The 23559-nt window shown below is 47.9% G+C and overlaps 1 protein-coding gene across 3 annotated transcripts in view; it reads left to right on the top strand.

Moving 5' to 3' along the window:
* The window catches only part of Ccm2 (CCM2 scaffold protein), a 56773-nt gene that overhangs the window by 11002 nt on the left and 22212 nt on the right, over nucleotides 1-23559 (top strand). The window contains exons 1-2 of one of the 3 annotated variants that reach the window (XM_057771956.1): nucleotides 8330-8429; nucleotides 13801-13974. The exons of 1 other annotated variant lie outside the window; for it this stretch is intronic. In XM_057771956.1, coding sequence (XP_057627939.1) covers nucleotides 8418-8429; nucleotides 13801-13974 — 186 coding nt within the window. In that variant the 5' untranslated portion in view covers nucleotides 8330-8417. Of the gene's footprint in view, nucleotides 1-8329; nucleotides 8430-13800; nucleotides 13975-23559 lie in introns of those variants that run through there. One more of the 3 variants, XM_057771955.1, reaches the window with a different exon arrangement.

Genomic DNA, 23559 nt, shown 5'->3' with positions numbered 1-23559 from the left:
AACTCTGCTCTGTGCTTTATTGCCCCGTAGTGTTGGTTCTGTGTGAGGTGGCACATGGAGGAGCCTTATGTGCCAGAGCACTTGCTGCTCTAAAGCCGGGCAAAAGAAGTTGTCACCCCACCCATGACTTCAGGACCTTTGGACAAGTCCCACTTCTAAATGTCCATTTCTAATAGTACCATGGTGGGGACCAAACATTTACCACGCAGGCCATTGGGGGAGAGATTGAACATCTAAACTATACCAGACCCCAAAATCCTACTGAGAAATAGATCACCACCATCCATGGGAATATTCCTTCATGCCACTGAAGGTTTCGTTGGTGGCGTTATCCTGAGACAAGGTACCGTGTAGCCCAGGTGGCTTCAACCTTGCTATAGCGAGGACCTTGAGTATCCTTCCTGTTTCATGACTCAAGTGTTTGTTGCTGTGTTCAAGGATTGAACCAAGGGTCTCATGCTTCTAGGCAAATATTCTACCAACTGAGCTATATCCCCCACCTCCAATAGGAATTTAAACTAATTAATTTTTATTTTTCTTTTTTTGAGGCAAGGTTTCTCTATACAGCCCTGGCTGTCCTGGAACCCACTCTGTAGACCAGGCTGACCTCGAACTCACAGAGATCTGCTTGCTTCTGCCTCCCAGGTGTTGGGATCAAAGGTGTGTACTATCACATCGTTCTTATTTATTTTTTAATTAATTAATTAATTAATTAATTTATCCCTGCAGGCCCCAAGAGGGCACCAAATCTCATTACAGATGGTTGTGAGCACACGTGGCTGCTGGGAATTGAACTCCGGACCTTTGGAAGAGCAGGCAAAGCTCTTAACCACTGAGCCATCTCTCTAGCCCCATTTTTTTTTCTTTCAGGCAGACCTGAACCACTCCCAACAGTTCAGCCTCAGCCTCCGGAGTACGGGGATTACAGTTGTGACCCACCATAGCTAGCCATATTCAGCTTTATGAGATAATACCAAACTGTTTCCCACTGAATTTCTTCTGTTCCTCCTTCCCCTCTTCTTTGCCTTCCCCTCCCTCCTCTTCCCCACCTCTTTTTCTTCTTTCCCAACTTCTCATTATACAGATGCGCTGGCTGTAACTAGAGCTCTTTCAGCCTAAACTTCCTGAGTTTGGGACTTAAATGCCTGGGCTAGTTGTCTTTTAATTCCCACTTACATTTAATGTGTGTATGTGAGTTGTGTTGCTTTTCTGTTTTATTTGTGGGTGTAGAGATCAATCCCAGTTTCCCCTTTTTTTTTTTTTTTTTTTTGGTTCCTGTCCTGGAACTAGCTCTTGTAGACCAGGCTGGCCTCGAACTCACAGAGATCCGCCTGCCTCTGCCTCCCGAGTGCTGGGATTAAAGGCGTGCGCCACCACCGCCCGACTCCAGTTTCCCTTCTTAACAGAAAAACTCTGCCTTGTAGCTATGTTTAGACCAAAGGTTTGGGTTGACTGGCTTGCCTGCTGGGCTCCTTTCTGTTCTTCCTCATCACACTTCCTCCTTTCAGATCTCTCTTTCCCTCCCTTGCCTCCCCTCCCCTCCCCTTCCCTTCCCTCCCCTCCCCTTTCCCTTTTACTCTCCCCTCTCTCCCATTCCCACTCTCCTGGAGTCTTTTGGCTTTGATTTTCTGCTTATCTTCCTTCCCCAGTATTTTAGTTGATCTTTGTTTCGTGTCTTTAGGGTTGAGCACTAGGTACTGTGTTTTAGTTCTGCTGAGCTGTGTGTGTCGTCTTTAGGGTTGAGCACTAGGTACTGTGTTTTAGTTCTGCTGAGCTGTGTGTGTCATCTTTAGGGTTGAGCACTAGGTACTGTGTTCTAGTTCTGCTGAGCTGTGTGTGTCGTCTTTAGGGATTATGGCGCTCAGCTGTAGTTTGTGACAGACTGCCATAAGTCCATGTTTTTCCGTCGCTTTTCTTTGCAGTGTGGAAGCTGTTAGTGGTATCAGTCGGTTAAACCTCATTCTGCACTTGGAGCCGTTTCCAAGGTGTTTTACTTGCACGTGTGCTGCAGTTCCAGCATTACGTCAGGGCTGTTCTTTTTTGAGACAGCGTCACAGGTGACTCACTATACAGCCAAAGCTGGACGGTCCCCAATTGCTCCTTCTGCTTCCACCTCCCCCAAGTGTTGGGGTTACAGTTATGTGTCACTGTGACTGACTTTATTTTTCCTTTAAACAATTGACTTTTCAAGTTTTTATGTTGAAAATTTAAAATTATGAATCATTTTCCTATCACACAGAATACCTATATATCTTCTACCAAGATTCCTCGTTGTTTCCATCTCAGAGCTAGTTAACAGTGAGTTGTAAGGCAGAGGTCGTGGTACATGCCCGCAGTTCCAGCGTCTGAGAAGGGGCAGCGAGAGCACAGGTTGAAGCCGGCTCGTGTGTAATGAGACCCTGTCTCCAGAACAAAACAAAATACACTGTGAGGTGACAAAGCAAGGACACAGCAGAGAGAGCGAACCGCAGACACGCACGACCTCCTTTCCTTTAAACGCTGTCCCTCGGCACAGGGACACCCGCCACTGCATCACTGCCACCAGGACAGCCAGGAAGTTGGCAAGCATTCCCTGTTAGCGCCAGCTTGCCGGCTCCATCTGCTAGTTGCTTCCTCGACTGTTCTTCATTGATCCGGTGCATAGATCTTACAGTTGGAGGATCATTCGGTTCACTGCCTCTGAGCTGCTTGAATTTGAAGTAGTTCTGAGTCTTTTTTTTTTTTTTTTTTTTTTTAATTTTCGAGACAGGGTTTCTCTGTGGCTTTGGAGCCTGTCCTGGGACTAGCTCTATAGACCAGGCTGGTCTCGAACTCACAGAGATCCGCCTGCCTCTGCCTCCCGAGTGCTGGGATTAAAGGCGTGCACCACCACCGCCCAGCTCTGAGTCTTTTTTTAATTAAAACTATTCTCTGACGATTTCTTACATCTACATAATGCATTTCTGAACCCTTCCTTCTTTAAAGCACCTCTATATATGTGTGTTATGATCCACTGAGTTTACAGAATACTTTTAGTTATGTGTACGTGTGTGTGTGTGTGTATGGGTATGGGTGTGTGTATGTTGATACAGTGGCTGTGAAGTCTAGAATACAGTGTCTCAGGTGGTTGTGAGCCACCAGTGTGGGTGCTGGGAACTGAACTCCGGTATTCAGGAGAGCTCTTAGTTGCTGAGTGGCTGACTTTCCATTTAGAGTTTATTAGGATTGCTTGCCTGAATGCGGATATAGGGTTATTTCCCGGAGCATGGGGTTCTTAGCAGTAGCTATAGTACCAACCCCTCACATCTACTAACCCCCAGTAACTCTTCACTAGGGTGGGGCCTGAGTTCCTCACCAGGAACGGAATGTTGATGAGGTCACCACAGCTGCTGTGAGTTAGTTCACTTCCGGAAGACAGCGTCTCACAGCTCTCCTTACCTTCCAGCTCTCTGTTCCTTCTGCCTCCTCGTCTGCAGCGGACCCTGATCCTTAGAGGGTTGATAGAGATGTCTTTGTTTGGTTTTGGTTTTTCTAGTCAGGATCTCTCTGTAGCTTTGAAGCCTGTCCTGGAACTTGTTCAGTAGACCAGGCTGGCCTCGTCTCACAGAGATCCGCCTGCCTCTGCCTCCTGAGGTTTGAGATAACTGTTTTTTAAAAATAGTTTCTTTGAGAATCTTGTACAGTGAGTTTGGTTATATTCGCCCCTCTCCCAGCTTCTCCCATGTTCTACCTCCTTCCCCATCCTCCACCTTTCTCTCCCTGACCACAGCAAGTCCAGTCTGTGCTGCCGTGGGTGTGTGTGTAGCCTTTCCCTGGGTCACGGCTGACCTACAAGGGGTAACACTGTTAGAACGGTTCCTCCCTCTCCCAGCAGGTATAACTTGCCAGTTACTCCTCTTGCCTGGCAGGAGTGGAATTTCACGTCCGCCTCCCCTCTCCATGCTGGGGTTTGGTCTGGCTTGAGCTCGCACAGGGACTGTCCATGTCGTCACAGTTGCTGTGAGTTCGTGTGTGAGGCTTCCCTGTTGTGCTGGAGAACAGGGTTCTTTGTATCCATTCACCGATTCTGGCTTTTACAGTCTTGCTTCTCCTTCCGCAATGATCCCTTGAGCCTTGGGAGGAGGGGTGCAGTCCAGATGTTCTGTTGAGGGCTGAGCGGTCTGTAGCCTCCTTTTTTTTTTTTTTGGTTTTTCGAGGCAGGGTTTCTCTGTAGCTTTGGTGCCTGTCCCGGAACTAGCTCTTGTAGACCAGGCTGGCCTCGAACTCGGAGATCTGCCTGCCTCTGCCTCCCAAGTGCTTTTTGTTTCTTAAAACAGGGCCCCACTGTGTCGCTCTAGCTGGCCTAAAACTTTTATGTAGATCAGGCTGTCCTAGAACTCACAGAAATCTGCCTGTTTCTGTGTCTGCCTTTGCCTCCTGAGTGCTGGGATTAAAAGCTTGAGCCTTCACGTCTGACTTGATAGAGATATTTCAAAAACACCTGTGATTGAGGCTGGAGAGCATCTGACCTTGACTTTCACCCACTCCTTTCCCAATTAGAAACTGGGATTTTCTGAGAGTCTCACAAAGAAGTCACTCTAGTGCTTTGGCCAGAGAGGCAGCTCCTAGAGACCTGTGTGCATTCAGTTCCCAGCACCACAGCTGCCTCCCAGTACTCTACGCAGGGAGAGCCACTGCCTCTGACCTCTGGGTGTGTGTAGTCACCAGGGCACACTCTTAAAAGTAATAAAAGTAAGTCTTTTAAAGAAAAAAAAAGACTGCTAGCCTTGTTTATTCAAAGCAAGTCTCAGCTCCCTTGAAACTTGTTTTTTCTCGCCAGCCAGTAGTTCTGCCCATTGTTCCTCAGAGTGACTCTGACCTCAGTTACCCTCGCCCCAAGCTCCCAGAAACTCGCTTTGAATAGTGTTAAGACTGATCACCACAGCACACTTCGTATAGGAGGCTGGAAAGGTAGCTTGGTGTTAAGAGCGTTGGCTGCCTTCCAGAGGACCCAATGGCAGCTCACAATTGTCTGTAATTCCAGAGGATCCCATGTCCTTTTCTGGTATCAGGCACCAGACATGTTCTGGGTACACAGACATACATGCAGACAAAACACGAATACACATAAAATAAAATCAACAAGGGGCTGGAGAGATGGTTCAGAGGTTAAAAGCACTGGCTGCTCTTTGAGGAGTCCTGAGTTCATTTCCCAGCAACCACATGTTGGCTCATAACCATCTGCAATGAGATCTGGTGCCCTCTTCTGATGTACAGGCAAACATGCGAACGGAACACTGTACACATAACAAAGTAACTCTTTAAAAAATCAACAAAAACAACCTTCCTGTAAAGACCAGGAAGAGATATTTTTTATTAGACTTCAGACCAAAATTAAGTAGATACTTAGGTAATAAAAGGGAAAACAAACTGCTATAAGCTTCTTATATTGAGAAGACTAGAAGACCATAATCACCAAGTGAGCAGTGGTTTGTTGTTTGTAATTTTTTGAGACAAGGTCTTGCTGCGTATCTTCAGCCGGCCTGGTTGTCTGGTCTTCAACTCATAGAAATCTGCCAGCCTCTGTCTCCTGTGCTACCATGTATGTACTACCATGCCTGGTGGAAAACAGTTTTTCTTGTACTTTCGGTTATGAGACTAGCCTTCAGCAGCCAAGCCGTCTCTCCAGCCCAGGGCAGTTTTCCGGTAGGATTCTGTTACTGAGAATGGGATCCCTTCGCTGCTGTCCCTCACTGTAACCAAGGCTGGCCTTAAGCTTCTGCTCCTCCGGCTGCCTCTTGAGGGCTGAGATTGCTGGTCTTGCCATAGTTCCTGGCACAAAGGTTTGCTCGTAAAAGCGGTCATAGTGGGATTAGGACTGGAATGCATATTTAGCGATGCAAGGGCCCTGAGGCTTCAATCCCCAGAACCACAAAATAAAAACGAACATTTGTGTTTTTGGTTTTTTGTGTGTGTGTGTGTGTGTGTGTGTGTGTGTGCAGCAGACAGATGTCGGCCGATCCTAGTCTGTCCAATCCCAGGCCTCTCTTTTTGGTCCTAGTTCTGTTTTTATCATCCTAATGAAGTTTCTGTGACTTCTAAGATAGTGTTCTTGTTTTCTTTATGTAGCAGTCTGTTCTTGTTGTGTGGTGTCGGTCTCAAACAGCTTGCCCTGGGCACCTCTCTGCTCTGTAGCCTTTCTCTGTCATGTTGGTCCACTGGCTTGTGCAGGACGGACAGTGTTTATTAGTGGATTAGTGTGAGGAATTAGTGATAGTTATCTTCTTAGTCATGGGTGTTTTCCTGGGAGGAGCCCCCTGGGATAACAAAACAAGGTAGCCTCCTGATGTCTCACTTGGACACACACACAAACACACACCCGCATCTGTTCTGACGGTCAGTGTCGCCTGCTTCCTTTCTGTAAAGGCAACATTTAGAGAGGATCCTGAGAAGGCGACTGCTCTGGGTTTTACAGAGGTCGTGACAGACGAGAATAGGCGGGTTCAGAGTGATGTAGGCACAAACTTTATTTGTTTATTCTATCATTTATTTATAGTTGTTGGGTGGTGGTGGCTCATGCCTTTAATCTCAGCACTGAGGAGGCAGAGGCAGGTGGATCTCTGAGTTTGAGGCCAGCCTGGTTTACAAGAGTGAGTTCCAGGACAGCCAGGGCTGTTACAGAGAGAAACCCTGTCTTGAAAAACCAAAAAAAAAAAAAAGGTCATGACAGGCCAGCCGGTGTCAGGTGCTGAGTCATGAGTGTGTGGGACTGCACTCCTTCTCTGAACGCTTTCTGAGTTTTTGGCACACAGGTGAAAGACAGAAGTAGTCTGCAGTAAGGGGTTTGGAAACCAGGAAGGATTAAACTTTATTTGTTGTAGGTCAGTGAAGCAACACTTTATAAAATTGCCCCTTTTATGGACAAAGAGAGATTGCATGTGTTAGCCTTTTGATTTGGTTCAGCCTGGAATTAATAAGACGTTGACTGCCCCTCCCCATAGGATGGTTTAACTTAGTGAATTTTCAGCTTTATGATGGCACAGAAGATACCCACACAGTTGTTACCAAGAAGTTTTCACTTTCAGTGTGTGGAGTTCAGTAGATTGTACAGAATGCTGCTGCTGGGTTAGGGTTAGGTGCTGCTGTCTGGTGGGGCTGATGTTGGTGTTCTGACACATAGGGCAGACACAGCCACATGGGAGTTAGGTGGGCCAAGTGCATTTTGACTTAATTTATTATGGATTTATTGAGGACTTAATTCACCATAGGGCTAGGAACATCTGCATTTTTATTACATTCGTTTATTGGTCGAGAATATCTATATCAATCTATTTAGGTAGATATATCTAAATATATATATATATATATATATATATATATATATATATATATATATAGAGAGAGAGAGAGAGAGAGAGAGAGAGAGAGAGTCACACTAATCAGGCAGTTAAATAGCTATTCCTATTTGCAAGCCATTCTGTGATACTCAGTTGTAAGGGCCTTTTTTTCATGTTATTTTTGTTTTGCTTTTTTGAGACAGGGTTTCTCTGTATAGCCCTGGCTACTACTCTGTAGTTCCAGGAACTCACTCTGTAGACCAGACTGGCCTTGAACTCAGAGATCTGCCTGCCTCCCACCTGAGTGCTGGGATTAAAAGTGTGTGCCACCATTGCCTGGCTGTAAGGACCGTTTATCATAACAGTTTTAACTTCTCCTTTCCTGGATGAGGAAGTTTAACTGTGAGGCAATTAAGACAAGCTTGTTTATGAACATACATTGCTTGGTTGCAAGTTGGTGACTTAAGTTTGAGAGTCTGCTGGCCTGGGCAGCTCTAGAGTGAGCACTTAGACACAGATATAGCCTTCATCTGGGCACACCTGGACATGCCCCTGCCACCGTAAAGGTCTGGCTGCTGTGGACAAGTGCTGAAACATGGCAGAGCAGGCTGGTCCTTGTCCTGCCACCAGCACCAAGGGTCCCGGGTCCTCTCTGGTGGATGTAGTCCTGCGTGTCTGTCTTCTGCCTGTGTGGCTTTGGCACCTGAAGCTGCAGAATGGCCAGACTTCTCAAGTAACGTCCATCAGTTGATTGCCCGGAGTTGGCTGGAAACGGGACGCGGGCTCCCTGTGGGCTCCCACTGCCCTGAGCAGCGGTGTGATGTTTGCCGTCACTGTGTGACTCTTTTGCATGCAGTCTTCTTGGAACTGGCCAACAGCTTCTGGGTGCTGGTGCTCTTTAAGCTTTCTAAAAACTGTAAACAACTTCAGTAAGCTTTGCAGAAGGAAGCTGTGGTTTCTGGTCTTCCTGTGCGCTCATGTTTTTTCAGAGGGAGGGCTTAACTTCTGACCATATTTTTCAACCAGCTCAGAAGGGCTAGGAAATACACGGCAACTGTCGGCAGAAGGGGAGGAACCAGGATTCCTCCAAAGGACTTCTCTGAGTGTCCCGGGAGATCTCCCATGGAGAACGAGGTAGGTTCATACCCAGTGTGAAAAACAAACATCCGTGCTGCTTCCAGATGTGCCTGCACACTGGGACCCTGACCTGCTCTGGGCTGCTGGTGGAGTTCATTCACCAACTTCCCCAGGCTGAGGCTGGAAGACCGTGTGCTGGAGGAGAGTGGTGGCAAGGTTTGGGCCTGCGTGTGAGGAGCTGGCTCGTTCAGCTGAGGTCCAGGCTGTTGCACTCACTCGTCTAAAGGAATGAGAGGTCATGGGTTTTATATCTTCCAGGGAAAATACTTCCCTGTGGACTTCTAGACCATTGAATTCTAAGATCACAGTTGAAAAATGGTGGTGGGGAAAAGTTGAGAAAGTGAGGGAACTCAGATCTGGAACGATGTGTGCCTGGAGTTTATCCATGAGTGCATAACAACTAGGCCGCCAGCACGGACCCAGGCCTACCCCAGCATAGCCCTCTGTGGGTTTATCAGTAGAGCAGAAGGGTAGAGGAGGCAGAGATCCCTTTTGATCCCATTCCTCTTGAACTCGGGAGTCCTGAGATAGGGATGTATGCCGGGCATGTTGTGCCCATTGGTCCATATGCCAAGGTTCTTTTTCCATTCGTAGGGGTTTCCCAGGCTGGCCTTGAACTCACAAAGATTCTCCTGTCTCTGTGCCACCAGGCCCAGATCATTTACTTTCTAGACAGAATTTCCTTTTGCATGTCCATGTTAACAGCTGGTGTGGTGGCTCTCAGCTGTAATCGGGGCACTCAGAAGTCTGAAGCAGGAAAGTTGGCACAAAGCTAGCCTGAGCTACAGCATAAACCGTCTTGAAAAGAAACCAACTGAAAGCCTGGCGGTGGTGGCGCACGCCTTTAATCCCAGTACTTGGGAGGCAGAGGCAGGCGGATCTCTGTGAGACCAGCCTGGTCTACAAGAGCTAGTTCCAGGACAGGCTCCAAAACCACAGAGAAACCCTGTTTCGAAAAACCAAAAAAAAAAAAAAAAAAAAAAAAAAAAAAAGAAAAAAAGAAACCAACTGAAAATAGACTGATAAACAAGCCGGCGAAACAAAAAGCAGCTTCAGATCTGAGATGCACCCTCCCCTCCTTTTCCCGTGTAGTACTAGGGATGGAACCTAGTGGTTCTCTGGTGCTAGGCAGCAGCTCTGCTCACCTGGTACACCCTCAGCATGGTATTTTATTTTGAGATCGTCCCGCCTCAGCATCGCACTCCTCCTCCTTGTTCAGGAGTGCCTTTGTTTCTGGGATGTCAGAATGCTGTCCTCCCATCCTGCTGTCTTAGCTGGGAGCTGAGGCAGCACTAGCACGTTGATCAGTTACTCTATCGAGATGTCACAGTGATGCCTGCAGAGGAACTCCTCAGTCTCAGTGTTCTACATTGTAAGAACGAATTACAGTCATTTGAGGCATTGGAGAAAAGGAAGAGCGTGCAGTACTTGTACCCAGGCTCAGCTCCAGGGTCTGCCTTCACACAGTGTTGTCCCTGTCTCCACGGCTGCATTGAAGGTGGATGCTCGAGACTGATGGCAGTACTAGGCCCGGTGTCTATCTAGACCTTTCCCTGTGCTGAAGTTCTGTATATAAGAGATGAGCACTAGATATTACTGTGTAATAATTGTAACACTGTCCTGCAGTAAATGTATTCCAAACTTTCGAATTGTTAATTTCTGGAGTTCTCCATCTAATCCTTACCAATCACAGTTGACTGTGGGTAACTGAAATCTAGGAAAGTGAGGCCATGGATGCGGGGCGGGGGCGGTCGTTGCAATCCGTGGTGTCTGTGCTTCCTTAGACCTGAAGGCCCAAGTCCAAGAGGCACTGGAGTTGCCCCCACATGACTCAGGCTTGGGATTTAGGGATTGCGCTTTCTTTGGCTAGTCTGTGAGTGGACCAAGGGTGACATTGCTTCCATTCAGCTCTCCTTGTTCCTTACCGCTTAGGGTAGCACACAAACAGGGTGGTTTAACATCACAGTAGGCCTTCAGCGTCTGCTCAGCTGCTGCTGTTTTGGCTAGAGTTTAGTTTCTCTTGCTCTGCTCCTGTTCTAATTTTTCTGCTTCACTATAGCCCTCTCGAGGGCAGAGACTATTCTGTCCACAGCCTTTTTGGACTCCTGATCTGGTAGGCGCATAAAAATAAAGGGTCTGCATTGGGATTTATTATTTATTGAAGCCTGTACTGGTTACTTACAAGCCACATACTGGATGCTGGAGGTCATGCAAGCTGCCAGAGGCAGGGCTGGGCATATAGTGGTAGGGCACTTGGCTGGGCATGTGCAGAACTGAAAGAATGGACTCTCAGACAGTAAGGGGCATATTTAGGGGCATTGAGCTGGCCTCGTTTCTTTGCCTTGTAGAGTTCTAGCCAGTGTCGGCTCATTATAGTCTGTCTTTTGGGCTGGGATTACAAGACACACCCAGGGTTCTTGCCAACACAGATTCTGTTTTATGAGCTGCGTATCGCTGTTAGAGTCACAGTGAAAGTGGCCTGTTGATTTGGTGAGAGCTTCTTGGTTAGAGGTTGATCTTGGCAAACTTCTGGTTTCACAGTTGGTTTCCTGTTGCTTCCATGTGTAATTTAGTACTGAGCTGGACTAACAGACAGCTTCTGTAAGCCCAGACTGACAGCTGAGCCGCCTGTGTATGGGAGCCAGCCTTCGGTCACTGTCTGTTACACGGAACTGCTGTGGAGAGAAGGCGCTGTGAGGCTGCTGGGGGAGTGGGTGGGGACGGACACTCTGTCCTGACAGAGTGAGGTACTGTGCCTGTGCTTGGTGCTTCTGGAGGGTCAGGTTTATGGACCATGAACACATGGATGTTTAAGAACTCAGGAATACACATTTGGTATAATTGGAGTACTGTCTGGTCACAGGTGGTGCCATGGTGAAGCAATCACAGCTCTTCACCGGGGAGATGAAACATGACTTGTACATTGTTCAAATGTGTCACTACGTTTGGGGGTCATCTCTAGCCCACAGTTCACTGTCAGATTGTCTGATGAGTCTCAAATGACCATTTCCCACTGTTCTCCCGTATGAACCCCCATGAGGTCATCCCGTCCAAGTGCCCCTGTCCTGTCCACCTCTTGTCTAAACTCACCCTGGGCCTGAAAGAAAGCCTGTGGGAGCTTGAGGAGAATGAAGCGGAAGGGTCCTAAAGATGGCCTGACTTAACTTATCTTAGAGACTCTTGTAGAAGTGCTTTCTGTCCTCTCTGGTGTTTGTCATCTTCTATGGATCTCGGTTCTCATGACTTTGTGTGTGTTTACATCTTTTCATAGTTTAGGAGTGGGCAGCAATAGGCAGCAGTTCTTCATCCTTCTCAAGAATGTACTGTTATGAAATATAATTTTTTTTCAACGGAGGGGCATGGGATATAGCTCACATGATATAGTCCCTGCTCAGCGTGAGCAAAGCCCTGGGTTCTGTTTTTAGCACTGCAGAAAAACAAAAAAGGGCGTTGTGGTGCGAACCTGTAATCCTAGCACTCGCGCTTGGGAGCTGGAGACGGTGTAAGCTCAGAGTTCTCAGCGATACAGTGAGCTGGAAGCCAGCCTGAGCCACAGGAGACCCTGTCTCAAAAGCAGCTGAGGTTCCTGTGCTCATCACGGACTTCCAGCTGTTAGAGTTCCTAGCATCTTATTTCACCCTTCACCATGGCAGCTGTGTGTGTGTGTGTGTGTGTGTGTGTGTGTGTGGTCAATGAGAGAATCAGCTCACGGAGTGGAGATACTTCATAGAGCTCTGGTCACAGTCTTACTCTCCCTTGGGTGCACGGATGCAGAGGTGGGTAGATGCTGGCCCCTCTTTATTACTCAGTCTGTGGTCTGAAGCTTTGACGCCAGGCTATAAAGAGCATTTGAGGAGGAGATGGGTTGTCAAGTAAAACTTATTTACAATGTATCAGGTCATCGCTCAGCTTTCTACAGCTTGCTCACAAACTGCTCTTGATGACTGGCAGAGGCTCATTTTAGAGACAATAGAGTTCAGTTGACTGTCTTGTGTGGGAAGCAGGGTAACTCAGACCACATCAGAGCAGGTGAGGGTTGAGCCTGAGGTCCTGAGTTGGCGGGGGCTTGTGGGGGGAGCGGCATGGTGGCAGTGAGCGGGCCGCTCTAGCACCAGGGCTGTTTTGACTGCTGAGTGGGCTTCCTGGATCTGTGTCCATTCCAGTGGACCAGTGGAATAAAACCCAGATGTCAGAGGGTCAAGGATGTGAAGCCAAGGGGCAGGGAAGCTGTCCGTGGCAGGAGGCAGCAGGTGCAGGAAGGGTGTCAGGATAGGTTTCTGAGGCTGGAGCTGGGTGGGTCTTGTTTGCTTGTTGGTTTCTCGCCCAGTGCCAGAGAGCCGAGCCTGAGAGTGAGGCTGGGGAGAAGCCCCTATGCAGGGTTCCCTGGGCCTTGGGCCATGTGAGTCCTGTCTGATAATTTAGTCTATACATTTTTTGTTTATTTGTTTGTTTGTGGAGTAAGGGGAGGGCAGAGCTGAGCCTGTGTGGTCTCCCAGCTGCTGTCTACTGCACTGGAGAGAAAACAGCTAGGACGTCCTTTTCTTTCTTGCATTGCTCATGGCTTTGGTTTCTGTGACCTCCTGCAGAGGACACATTGAAGTGTCTTGGTTTCTAGAGTGAAGAAATGGCCGGCAGTGCCATCTTTACGCAGAGCTGGGGATAGCTTCTGTTTGTGGTCATGGTAGGAAATACTAGGTTTGCTTCCCCTCTCCCTAGCTCACAAGTTCTTTTTGATTACATGTAGGTTTTGTCTTCAAAGTCCTGGTACTAACCTCACATCCAGCAGGATGTGGAGCTGTGAGTGTAGGTGACCAGCTCGGAGCCCTAGCAGAGCGAAGGAGCCGTGTGAGTCCCTAGTCTGCCGTGAACTTCTTGGAGCTCATTTGCCCTTGACTGTGGAAACGCCTTTGTGGGTGGCAGCCCCTGCCCACTTGCTGTCTCAGAGCCGTGATGACCTGGCCCGCACAGAGCTGGGAAGAGTTGGAGCTGTGCTGTGCTGCTGTCTTCTGGGGACTGTCCCCTGCCAGTGAGAGTTGCCATCCGAGTGTTAGAGGAGCCATAACAGGCCTGTCTGTCTTCCATGCTGCTTCCATAACAGGCCTGTCTGCTTGGACACTACCCTGCCAGGCCTGTGAGCTAGCCGTAGAGCCGCGCAGCCTCGTGTGTTCTTGGTCCTCCCTCACAGGTGTGTGAGCTAGCTGTAGAGCCGCGCAGCCTCGTGTGTTCTTGGTCCTCCCTCACAGGCTGCTGTGGTCAGTCCCCGTTTTCATGGCGACTGTGCTAATCGTTTTGGGCACTTCTGTTTGTTAGTACGTACAGCACAAATGTGTGAATAATGAACTCCAATCATTGCCGTTTCTGCCTGCAGCCTGGAATTGTGTCGCCATTTAAACGAGTATTCCTAAAAGGCGAAAAGAGTAGAGATAAGAAAGCCCATGAGAAGGTGACAGAGAGGCGCCCTCTGCACACTGTGGTGTTGTCATTACCTGAGCGCGTCGAGCCAGACAGACTGCTGAGCGACTATATTGAGAAGGAGGTGAAGGTAAGTCACTGTGGGCCACAGGGCACTCCTGCCAAACAGCCCATTGCCAGCTCCACATAGGTACCTTAGCCTGTGCCCTACCCACTTTCTTGCCTCGGGATAATAACTGGAAACCCCCAAAACCAGCCCATCCTTAACTCTGGTTTCTCATCCTTTGTGGTAGTGTGCTACTTTGTCTCTTGAAAAGGCTTGTAGAACAGGGAAACCACGTCTTCCCCATTTGCAGAAGACAGCTTGTGCTTGTTCTGGGCCCAGGAGACATTGCATGTTCAGGGCCCAGACCCTTAGCCTGACTGCTTGACGTCTTATGTCTCAGGGAGACCGGTCAAGCTGTGTAATGACCCCTAAAATGGAAATAAATTAATAAGCTCACAGAGAGCAAGGGGGGCAACGACTGGGAACCCATGAATGGAAAGAAGGAAGCCAGTGGAGGTTAGTGGACCCAGCGGGATTGGGTCCCGAGGACGGAGTCCAGTGGCTCAGGAGGCTCCCGGGGTGACTAAGTACCCCAGGGATGGATTGATTAGTCAGCCACCTCCACACTGGGAAGTGGGGCCTTGGATATATTGATACCGGACACAAGTGAAGAAGCTGGGGAAGTTAAGTCAGAGCCTATTAAGGATGGTGAGAAAACAGAACCCCCTTTTTATGTTCAGGCATCCAGAATGTCTGAACAGGTCTCTCCCGTAAACAGTTTACAGTCAAGTGTGGCTTCCTTTGATGGGGAAGCTGGGGAATTCCATACTACCCTAGGAGTTGCCCCTCAATCAGCTAAGGGAAGCCTGCCCGGAACACAGCTTCCATCAGCTCTTCAGGGCCCCGTTTCAAACACAGGCAGCAGAGGATAAGTCCACATTCGAGACAAATTTTTAACCTAAAGACTGAGCACAAGAGAATAACCACCAGTGAGAAAACAGTGGCCCGAGAGTAAGAGCACCTGTGGGCGTTGTGCATTGCTTGGTAGTGGGTCCTATTCTGCGAAAAGCATTGTTGGATGGCTTCATTGGTATGAAGATCGCAGTGTGGGGGCCTACACGTACATGGGTGTATCAGTACTCATGTGTTTGTGATGTCACTACAAAATAAATGGGGCTGCTTTTGGCCGCTGGTGATAATAAATTGGGTTTTTGGTTGCTTAGAAATTTTTTTTAATGGACTAATATTATATGTGTGGATGTTCTACTTATATGTCTGTGCACCACATGCATGCAGTACCCTTAGAGGCCAGGAGAGGGCGTGGGATCTTCTGGAACTGATGCTGAGAATTGAACTCAGGTCCTCTGGAAGAGCAGTCAGTGCTCTAAACCTCTGAGCCATCTCTCCAGCCTGCTTTGCTTCTTTGAGACAATGTCTCACTGTTGTATCTCAGAGTGTCCTTAATTCAGGATCCTCCTTCCTCAGCCTTCCAAGTGACAGGATCACAGGTATGACAGGAGGCCACTCAGAAATGCTAAAAGTACAGCGTAGTAACACACAGGCCAGCAGCATAGTTACGTTAGTTACTTTGCTCCTTGTTTTCACACAATCGTTGATAAAAACAACTTAAGGGAGGCTTTATCTTGGCTTGTGTTTGAGGGTGCGTCATCCTGACAGGGAAGGCATCAGTGGGGCAGCTGCTCACAAGGCACCCACAGTCAGGAAGCAGAGGGAGATGGGCGCTGGTGCTCGGCTCACTGTCTCCTTTCAGTTCAGTTCCCGTCCCAGGCTGTGGGATGGCGCTGTGCAGCCTGCAGGTGGGGTCTTCACACTACCCAGCCTGGAGACTCCACAGACATCCCCACAGTCTGTCTGCCGGTGGGGTCTTCACACTACCCAGCCTGGAGACTCCACAGACATCCCCACAGTCTGTCTGCAGGTGGGGTCTTCACACTACCCAGCCTGGAGACTCCACAGACATCCCCACAGTCTGTCTGCCGGTGGGGTCTTCACACGTTACCCAGCCTGGAGACTCCACAGACATCCCCACAGTCTGTCTGCAGGTGGGGTCTTCACACTACCCAGCCTGGAGACTCCACAGACATCCCCACAGTCTGTCTGCAGGTGGGGTCTTCACACTACCCAGCCTGGAGACTCCACAGACATCCCCATAGTTCTGTCAAGTGACAGCAGTAACATCACAGACATTTAGTATGCTTGTCAAATACTGTGTGTGTGCTGTATAGCTGTTATATAGCTATTAATATATTCTGGCTTGTTCATGTCACTGTGACGTTAGCATAGCCGCAAAGTTCGCCAGCACGAGGAAAGCCTTTATGATTTTAGGAACCATTGTTACATTGGCTGTCATTGATCAAATCATTAGGCACTTGGCTTGTGATTCATAGTCTCAAGAAGACAAGAGGACATATTGTTAATAATATAATAACAAAGATTCTGCTTTTGTCTTTTTTTTTTTTTTTTCTTGGTTTTTCGAGACAGGGTTTCTCTGTGGCTTTGGAGCCTGTCCTGGAACTAGCTCTTGTAGACCAGGCTGGTCTCGAACTCACAGAGATCCGCCTGCCTCTGCCTCCCGAGTGCTGGGACTGCTTTTGTCTTTTTAAATTAATTTTTATTATATTAATTTTGAGGGTATGTGTGTACACACTTGTGTGTGTGGCTGTGTGCTGGTGAGTTCAGGGCCTACAGGGGTTAGAGGCATGGGATCACCCTGGAGCTGTCTGATGCGGGTGCTGGGAATGTCAGTCCTCTTAAAGAACCCAGCGAGAGACCCTGTCTCAATAGACAAGGTGGGCAGCTCCCGAGAAGCAGCCACCTCTGACCTCTTCATGTGTGCGCATGCACACACACATTCCCCACACACGCACATGCATGCATGCACACGTGCATTCACAAGTACAAACAAACCACAGTGTTGAGGAGAAAATAGAGAACAGCTGAGTAAATGGAGACATGAAAGAAATGTTGTGTTGTATCGTATGCTGGAAGTTTCGGCTTAATTCATGTCAGTTCTCAGGTTCATAAGCAGGGACCAGCCCTTTAAAGGCATAAACTACACAGGGCGCCCAATATGAAGCAGATGCCTAGATGACAGCACAGCTAGTTTCTGCCACGATTCCAGCAGACGTAAGATTAGTCAGAAATTTGTCTGCAAAGGCTAGAGAAGAGTGATTAAAACAGTTCTTTCTGAGAAAACAAGAATAAGGGAGGAGTCAGCTGCCCAGCATCAGGTCGTGTTGGAGTGTTCCTGCTCCCAAGATGGCAGAGAACTGCCATGGGCTGGGGTACAACGCTGTGAACCTAGAAGTAGCCACACAGGTATGCCGTCTGGTTCTCTCGGTGCAGGAGCCATTCCGTGGAGGAAGAAGGACCATGTCAGTAGCCGTGCAGGAGCAGTTGGACGATAGAGACGAAAAGGGACCTTGCTCAGCACTTTATACCTTCACAAAAGTCAGCTTAGAGGGGACTGTGGGCTTAAGTGTCCACTTCTAAAACTGGTAAGGGCATTGCAGAGGAACAGAAAACAATTCATGGTGTCAGGTTAGGCAGAGTTCTTAGATGATACTAGAAAGAAAAACTGGTCATCCAGACTTTCAAAATGCAAAGACTTCAGTCTGTATGTGAGGATAAAATAGCAGTAGATTTTTCTTAGTGTGCACAGGACCCTGGGGTCTGTCCTCATACCACAAAAGAAAAGATGAGAAGACATACTACAGACAGAAAGAAAATATTTGGAACCACGTATCTGACCAAGACTAGTATCTAGAACCCCTTTCCAGACTCAGTGTTAAAACAGTCCAGCTGGGCTGGAGAGATGGCTCAGTGGTTAAGAGCATTGCCTGCTCTTCCAAAGGTCCTGAGTTCAATTCCCAGCAACCATCTGTAATGAGGTCTGGTGCCCTCTTCTGGCCTTCAGGCATATATGCAGAAAGAATATTGTATACATAATAAATAATTTAAAAAAAAAACAAAAAACAAAAAAAACAGTCCAGCTGGACCCTGCAGGGAAGGGCATACGGGAAGTGATTTAGGGATGAAAGGATGCCTAAGTCTAACCATCATGGAGATGCTGACAAAAGGCACAGTGGCTATCAGCACGCTGCTAACAAAATGCCGAAAATAAAACAGTGGCAGCACCCGGTACCTCTGAGGATGCAGAGCATGGGGCTGCTCACATCCTGATGTCAGAAGGGAGTCTGCCGCTTTCTTAAAACCTCAATATTAGTTATTAGCTACTCAACACTTGCGTTTCTAAGCCTTTTATCCCACTGAGCTGCATGATTTTATTTGTATGAAAATGGTATATGCATATTCAGAGTACTTTTTACAAGCACATGTGTATGTGTGCCTGTGCACATGTGTGTGAGTCAGTGTCAGAAGCAGGTGGCTCTCCATGAATCAAAGCCAGCCTAATCTATGTAGGAAGTTCCAGGCTACTTCAGGGTACATAGTGACCTTGTCTCCAAAACAAACAAAAAGAAATAAAAGCTTATGTATAACTGGGTAAGGTGGTGATTCCAGCTGCTCAAGAGACTGAGGGGAGGATCACTTGAGCCCAAGAGTTCAAAGTTATCCTGGGCAGAGGGGGCAAGAAATGATTATTGGTGATAATAATAATTTCAAGTATCAAATAACCAGCTGGTCGCCGTGGCGCACACCTTAAATCCCAGCACTTGGAAGGCAGAGGTAGATAGATCCCTGAGTTGGAGACCAGTGTGGTCTACACAGTGAGTTACAGGACAGCCAGGGCTACACAGAGAAACCCTGTCTCAAAAAAAAAAAAAGCCGGGCCGGGCGGTGGTGGCGCACGCCTTTAATCCCAGCACTTGGGAGGCAGAGGTAGGCGGATCTCTGTGAGTTCGAGGCCAGTCTGGTCTACAAAGGGAGTTCCAGGACAGGCTCCAAAGCTACAGAGAAACCCTGTCTCGAAAAACCAAAAAAAAAAAAAAAAAAAAGCCAAATAAATTATTAAATAAATAAAATGGCAAATAACACAGGCAAGTAAAAAGAAAACAAAAACAAACAAAAAAACAGGCAGTGCATGAGCAAGACTAATTCCTGAGCATTGTAGATGAACCAGGCAGTGGTGGCGCACACCCTTAATCCCAGCACTCGGGAGGCAAGGCAGGTGGATCTCTGAGTTTGAGGCCAGCCTGGTCTACAAAGCGAGTGCCAGGACAGGAACCAAAGCTGCACAGAAAAGCCCTGTCTCGGAAAACAAAAAAGATGTGTAGATGGCAGAACTCTGAGAAACGGGTAGGTTAAAGGGGAAGCAGGGACTGGGCACAGTGACTCAGACCTCTAACCCCAGCTCTCAGAAGGCAGAGGTAGGCAGATATGAGTTTGAGGAGACCTTCATGGTCTACATAGTGAGATCCTGTTTCCAAAGGGTTTGTAGGGCACTCATGATGTAATTGAAAACTGGAAGATGTTTTAAAATGATAAGTGAAAACCAGCAGTATAAACTCATTTTAAAAAATGGCCATGTGCCGGGCGGTGGTGGCACACGCCTTTAATCCCAGCACTTGGGAGGCAGAGGCAGGCGGATCTCTGTGAGTTCGAGGCCAGCCTGGTCTACAAGAGCTAGTTCCAGGACAGGCTCCAAAACCACAGAGAAACCCTGTCTCGAAAAACAAAAAAAAAAAACAAAAAAAAATGGCCATGTGCCAGAAGGTAAGCTCTAAGCAAGGTTAGTGTGGCTTATAAGATTGTCTGGTTGACTGGGCTGGTGGTCTTCATGTTAGTCTACACACAACTGGGCTTTTTAGTTATGCACATTTGTTGCTCTAACAAATACGCCAGTGGCAAGGAAACACTTCTCTTTACTCCAGTGGGTGATGTGGGAAGGTCATTTGTCTATCTGTTGCTGTCATTGGTTAATTAATAAAGAAAACTGCTTGGCTTGATGGCTGCCCTTTCTTTTCTTTCTTTCTTTCTTTCTTTCTTTCTTTCTTTCTTTCTTTCTTCTTTCTTCTTTTTCTTTCTTTCTTTTTTTCTTTTTTTATTTTTTTTTATTTTTTTTTTGGTTTTTCGAGACAGGGTTTCTCTGTGGTTTTGGAGCCTATCCTGGAACTAGCTCTTGTAGACCAGGCTGGTCTCGAACTCACAGAGATCCGCCTGCCTCTGCCTCCCAAGTGCTGGGATTAAAGGCGTGCGCCACCACCGCCCGGCACCAGTGTGGTTCTTTAAGGAACTATTTAGGTTTTGAGTGACCTTAGTGAGTGCTAGGTCCACACAGCAGCGTGTTTACCGTCTTCACAGACGTTCCTGCATGATGCTCACAAAACCATCCCAAGTGAGGCATTTTCCATCCCATGCTGACCTCTGGCTTGTGTTGGTGTGCTACTTGCTCATGGGGCATGGGTGTCTGAGTGGACTCCAGGCCTGTGACACAGCTTTCATTCCCTGCGTGTCCCACAGGCAGCGGGACTGGCTTTGCGTCACCACTTTGCTTTGCAGTTTCGGGCTGAGATGGGTTTTAGAGGTTCCACATGGCCTCTTCCGCTTGAGTAACTCACAAGTCAGAGGGCCAGTGTGAGGATTATGTCCTGTGTTCAGTAAGTGGTGGGTAGCCAGTCACCAACTCTTTTTTTATCCAGGGGACCCTAGAAAGTAGACTCATTCTCACAGTGACTCCCCAACTTCCGTATGTCCACACCACACATAGGGCTTGTTGGCAGTGTCTGTCTCGTAAGTGTCAACATCACCTATAACTTTTATTCCAGAAACCTTTGAAGATGATCATTTTCTCAGTTACGTGTGCCCAAGTCAACAAAATACCTTTAGAGCCAGGCAGTAGTGGCGCACACCTTTAATCCCAGCACTCGGGAGACAGAGGCAGGCGGATCTCTGTGAGTTTGAGGCCAGCCTGGTCTACAAAACTCCCTTCAGAAAGTTGGAGTCCTTCCCCTTCGGGCTTTGCCTCTCGATCACCATAGGGTGAAAGAGCTGCTTCAGAACTAGGAGTAGTCAGGTTGGTACTTTGTTCTAGAAGCCCTCTGCTTGCCCATTTCTGTATGGCTTCTAAATTACACAGTGGACCGTTGGCTCCATCTCTCTTGTTCCAAGGGACTGCACCATTCAGTGCGCCAGATGCTCAGGTGTCCCGCTGTCATGCTGACTTCGCTGCCTGTTACCAGCCCAACCCGCCTGGCCTGCAGCCGCTCTGTCCTGGGGGCCCAGTTCTGTGTGATCACACTCCACAGTTAGTTTCCCATGCAGAGGCTGACCCTTCCAGAGAGCCTCGGGGCACCCATGCTCTTCCCGAATGTCCCCAGTGCCATGGTAGTTAGAGCACCTTCAGGCCTCCTGAGGGACTGATGGGGTTTGTGGGTCCTTCCCAGCATGCCCACGTTGTGATTTCTTTGCTCTGTGGTCATCTGTGAGAGTTGTATCAGCTGGGCGGTGGTGGCGCAGGCCTTTAATTCCATCATTTGGGAGGTAGCGGCAGGCAGATCTCTGTGAATTCGGGGCCAGCATGGTCTACAGAGTGAGTTCCAGGAAGCCAGGGCTACACAGAGAAACCCCATCTCAAATAAACAAACCAAAGGTATTTTTGCTGCTTTATTCTGGAATATTTTTGTTAATTAAATTTTCCCTTTGGCAGTTATATACATGTATGTAATGTATGCTGACCACTCCCATCCTTTGCAGTTACATACATGTACGTAATGTATGCTGACCATTCCCATCTTCTCCTGTCCTCCTCTGACTACCTTGTCTACAGCCCTGTCTTCACTAAACATCTTTTCTTGTTTGTTTGTTTTGAGATAGGGTTTCTCTGTATAGTCCTGGCTGCCTGGAACTTGCTCTATAGACCAGACTGGCCTCAAACTCACAGAGATCCACCTGCCGCTGCCTCCTAAATGCTGGGATTAAAGGCGTGCACCACCACTTCCCATTAAACATCTCTTTCCCACATTCTTGTTTGTTCGTTTTGTTTTGTGACCCACTTAGTTTAACCAGGGCCACCTGCGTGACCATGGGTTTGGGGTTATCTGTTGAAACTGGTGGGCGCAGCAGTGGGTACACAGCTGAAGACAATGACTGTTCTGCTCCCAGAATCTGTCGGTAGCCCATAGTTCAGGGGTAAGGAGCACTGCTCCACCCACAACTTGCCAGTTGACAGAGTCCATCTTGTGCGGCCCCGTGCAGATCACTGAGGTGCTGTTAAGTCCATGCTCACAGTGATCGCACAGAGGTCAGACGTGGCACTTCACCATCTTCTGGCTCTCACATTTTTTCCCTCATCAGCAATGTTCTAGACCTTAGAAGGAGTGTAAATATCTCTATTTTAGCCATGGGTGCTCAACAGCCGCATCTTATTCTCAGCATTTTATCAGTGATAAATATTGTAGCAATTTTCCCTCCCTCTGTACACACACAAGCACACGGAGCATGGCGAGCAGGCAGAGAGGGCCTTTGAGGCACCTTTACAGTCCAGCTCAGGACAGGTAGATACTCAGTGGGTAAGACACCATTAATCCTGGTGACTTGAGTTGAATTCTCGGAAGCTAGCTGACTGAGAGGATGAATTCCTTCAAATTGTCCTCTGATATCTACTTGTGCCTTGGCATCATATGCCCCCCCAACCCTAAAAAAATAAATGTATATACGATACTATTTTTTGCTTTGTTTTGAGGCAAGGACTCACTATGTAATCTTGGTTGGCTTGGAACTCATAGAAATCTTCCTGCTTCTGCCTCCCAAGTGGGATTAAAGGCATATGCCACCATGCCTGGCTAGATACAATATTAGCAGAATTAATCTTGAGTGTGTGCTCACGTATATGTATGTGTTCATGTGAGTGTGTGTGTGTGTGTGTATGGAAGTCAGACAGCGACCTCAGACGTTGATCTCTCATTGTTTGCCTCTTTGTACTCCAGTGAGCTTGTGGAAATTCTCCGTTCTCCCATCTTGCCATAGAATCCTTGGAGTTATTACTCCAGATGTAGCTTCTGGAGATTTTAACTCAGGCTCATGTTTGCATGACAAATGTTTTTGCCTGCTGAACCATCTTCCCAGCCCCGTAGTCCAGAAAGCCCTTGAACTACTGACTGTGCTTTCGCCTCTTGAATACTGGAATTACTGGTATACTCCACCATGCCCTGCCTGAAACACCCTTCGGCCCCCATACCTTTCTGCAACATTCAGTAGAATTTATAATGAACCATTCTGAATCTGGCCCTCAGTTGTTACTGAGTCTGCTTCTTTAATAGATCATTGGGATGTTCGGATTGTATGTTTTTCTGTGAGCTCCTCCTCCTTTGGTAGATTGTTTTTACAAGCAGACGTTGTATGCGGGCCTCTTTTAAAGGTAAGGCATATTTACGACCCAGATGTGGTCACTGGATGGATCTTGCGTAGGAGCTGAAGGATGTGCAGTCTGCTGTTGCTGGGTGGTGTTGACTGTAGCTGGCAGGCACAGTCCATTGAGTGATGGTGCTGAGTCCAGCTCTGTCCCTCTGATTGCTGGGGGGCCAAGGGTCAAGACATGTGAATGTGTGTGCACCTGTGGAAAGGCCAGAGGTCAACATCAGGTGTCTTCCTTCATTGCTGCCCATGTTGCTTCTCTGAAACAGCATCTCTCACTCGCCTGACTGGCCAGCAAGCCTCAGTGATCCTCCTGTGCCTGACTCCTCAGCTGGA

Source organism: Chionomys nivalis, chromosome 6 (assembly GCF_950005125.1).
Source record: "Chionomys nivalis chromosome 6, mChiNiv1.1, whole genome shotgun sequence".
NCBI classification, from domain to species: Eukaryota; Metazoa; Chordata; class Mammalia; order Rodentia; family Cricetidae; genus Chionomys; species Chionomys nivalis.
Note: the sequence above shows the minus strand (reverse complement) of the source record. Positions and strands in the feature narration are given on the sequence as shown.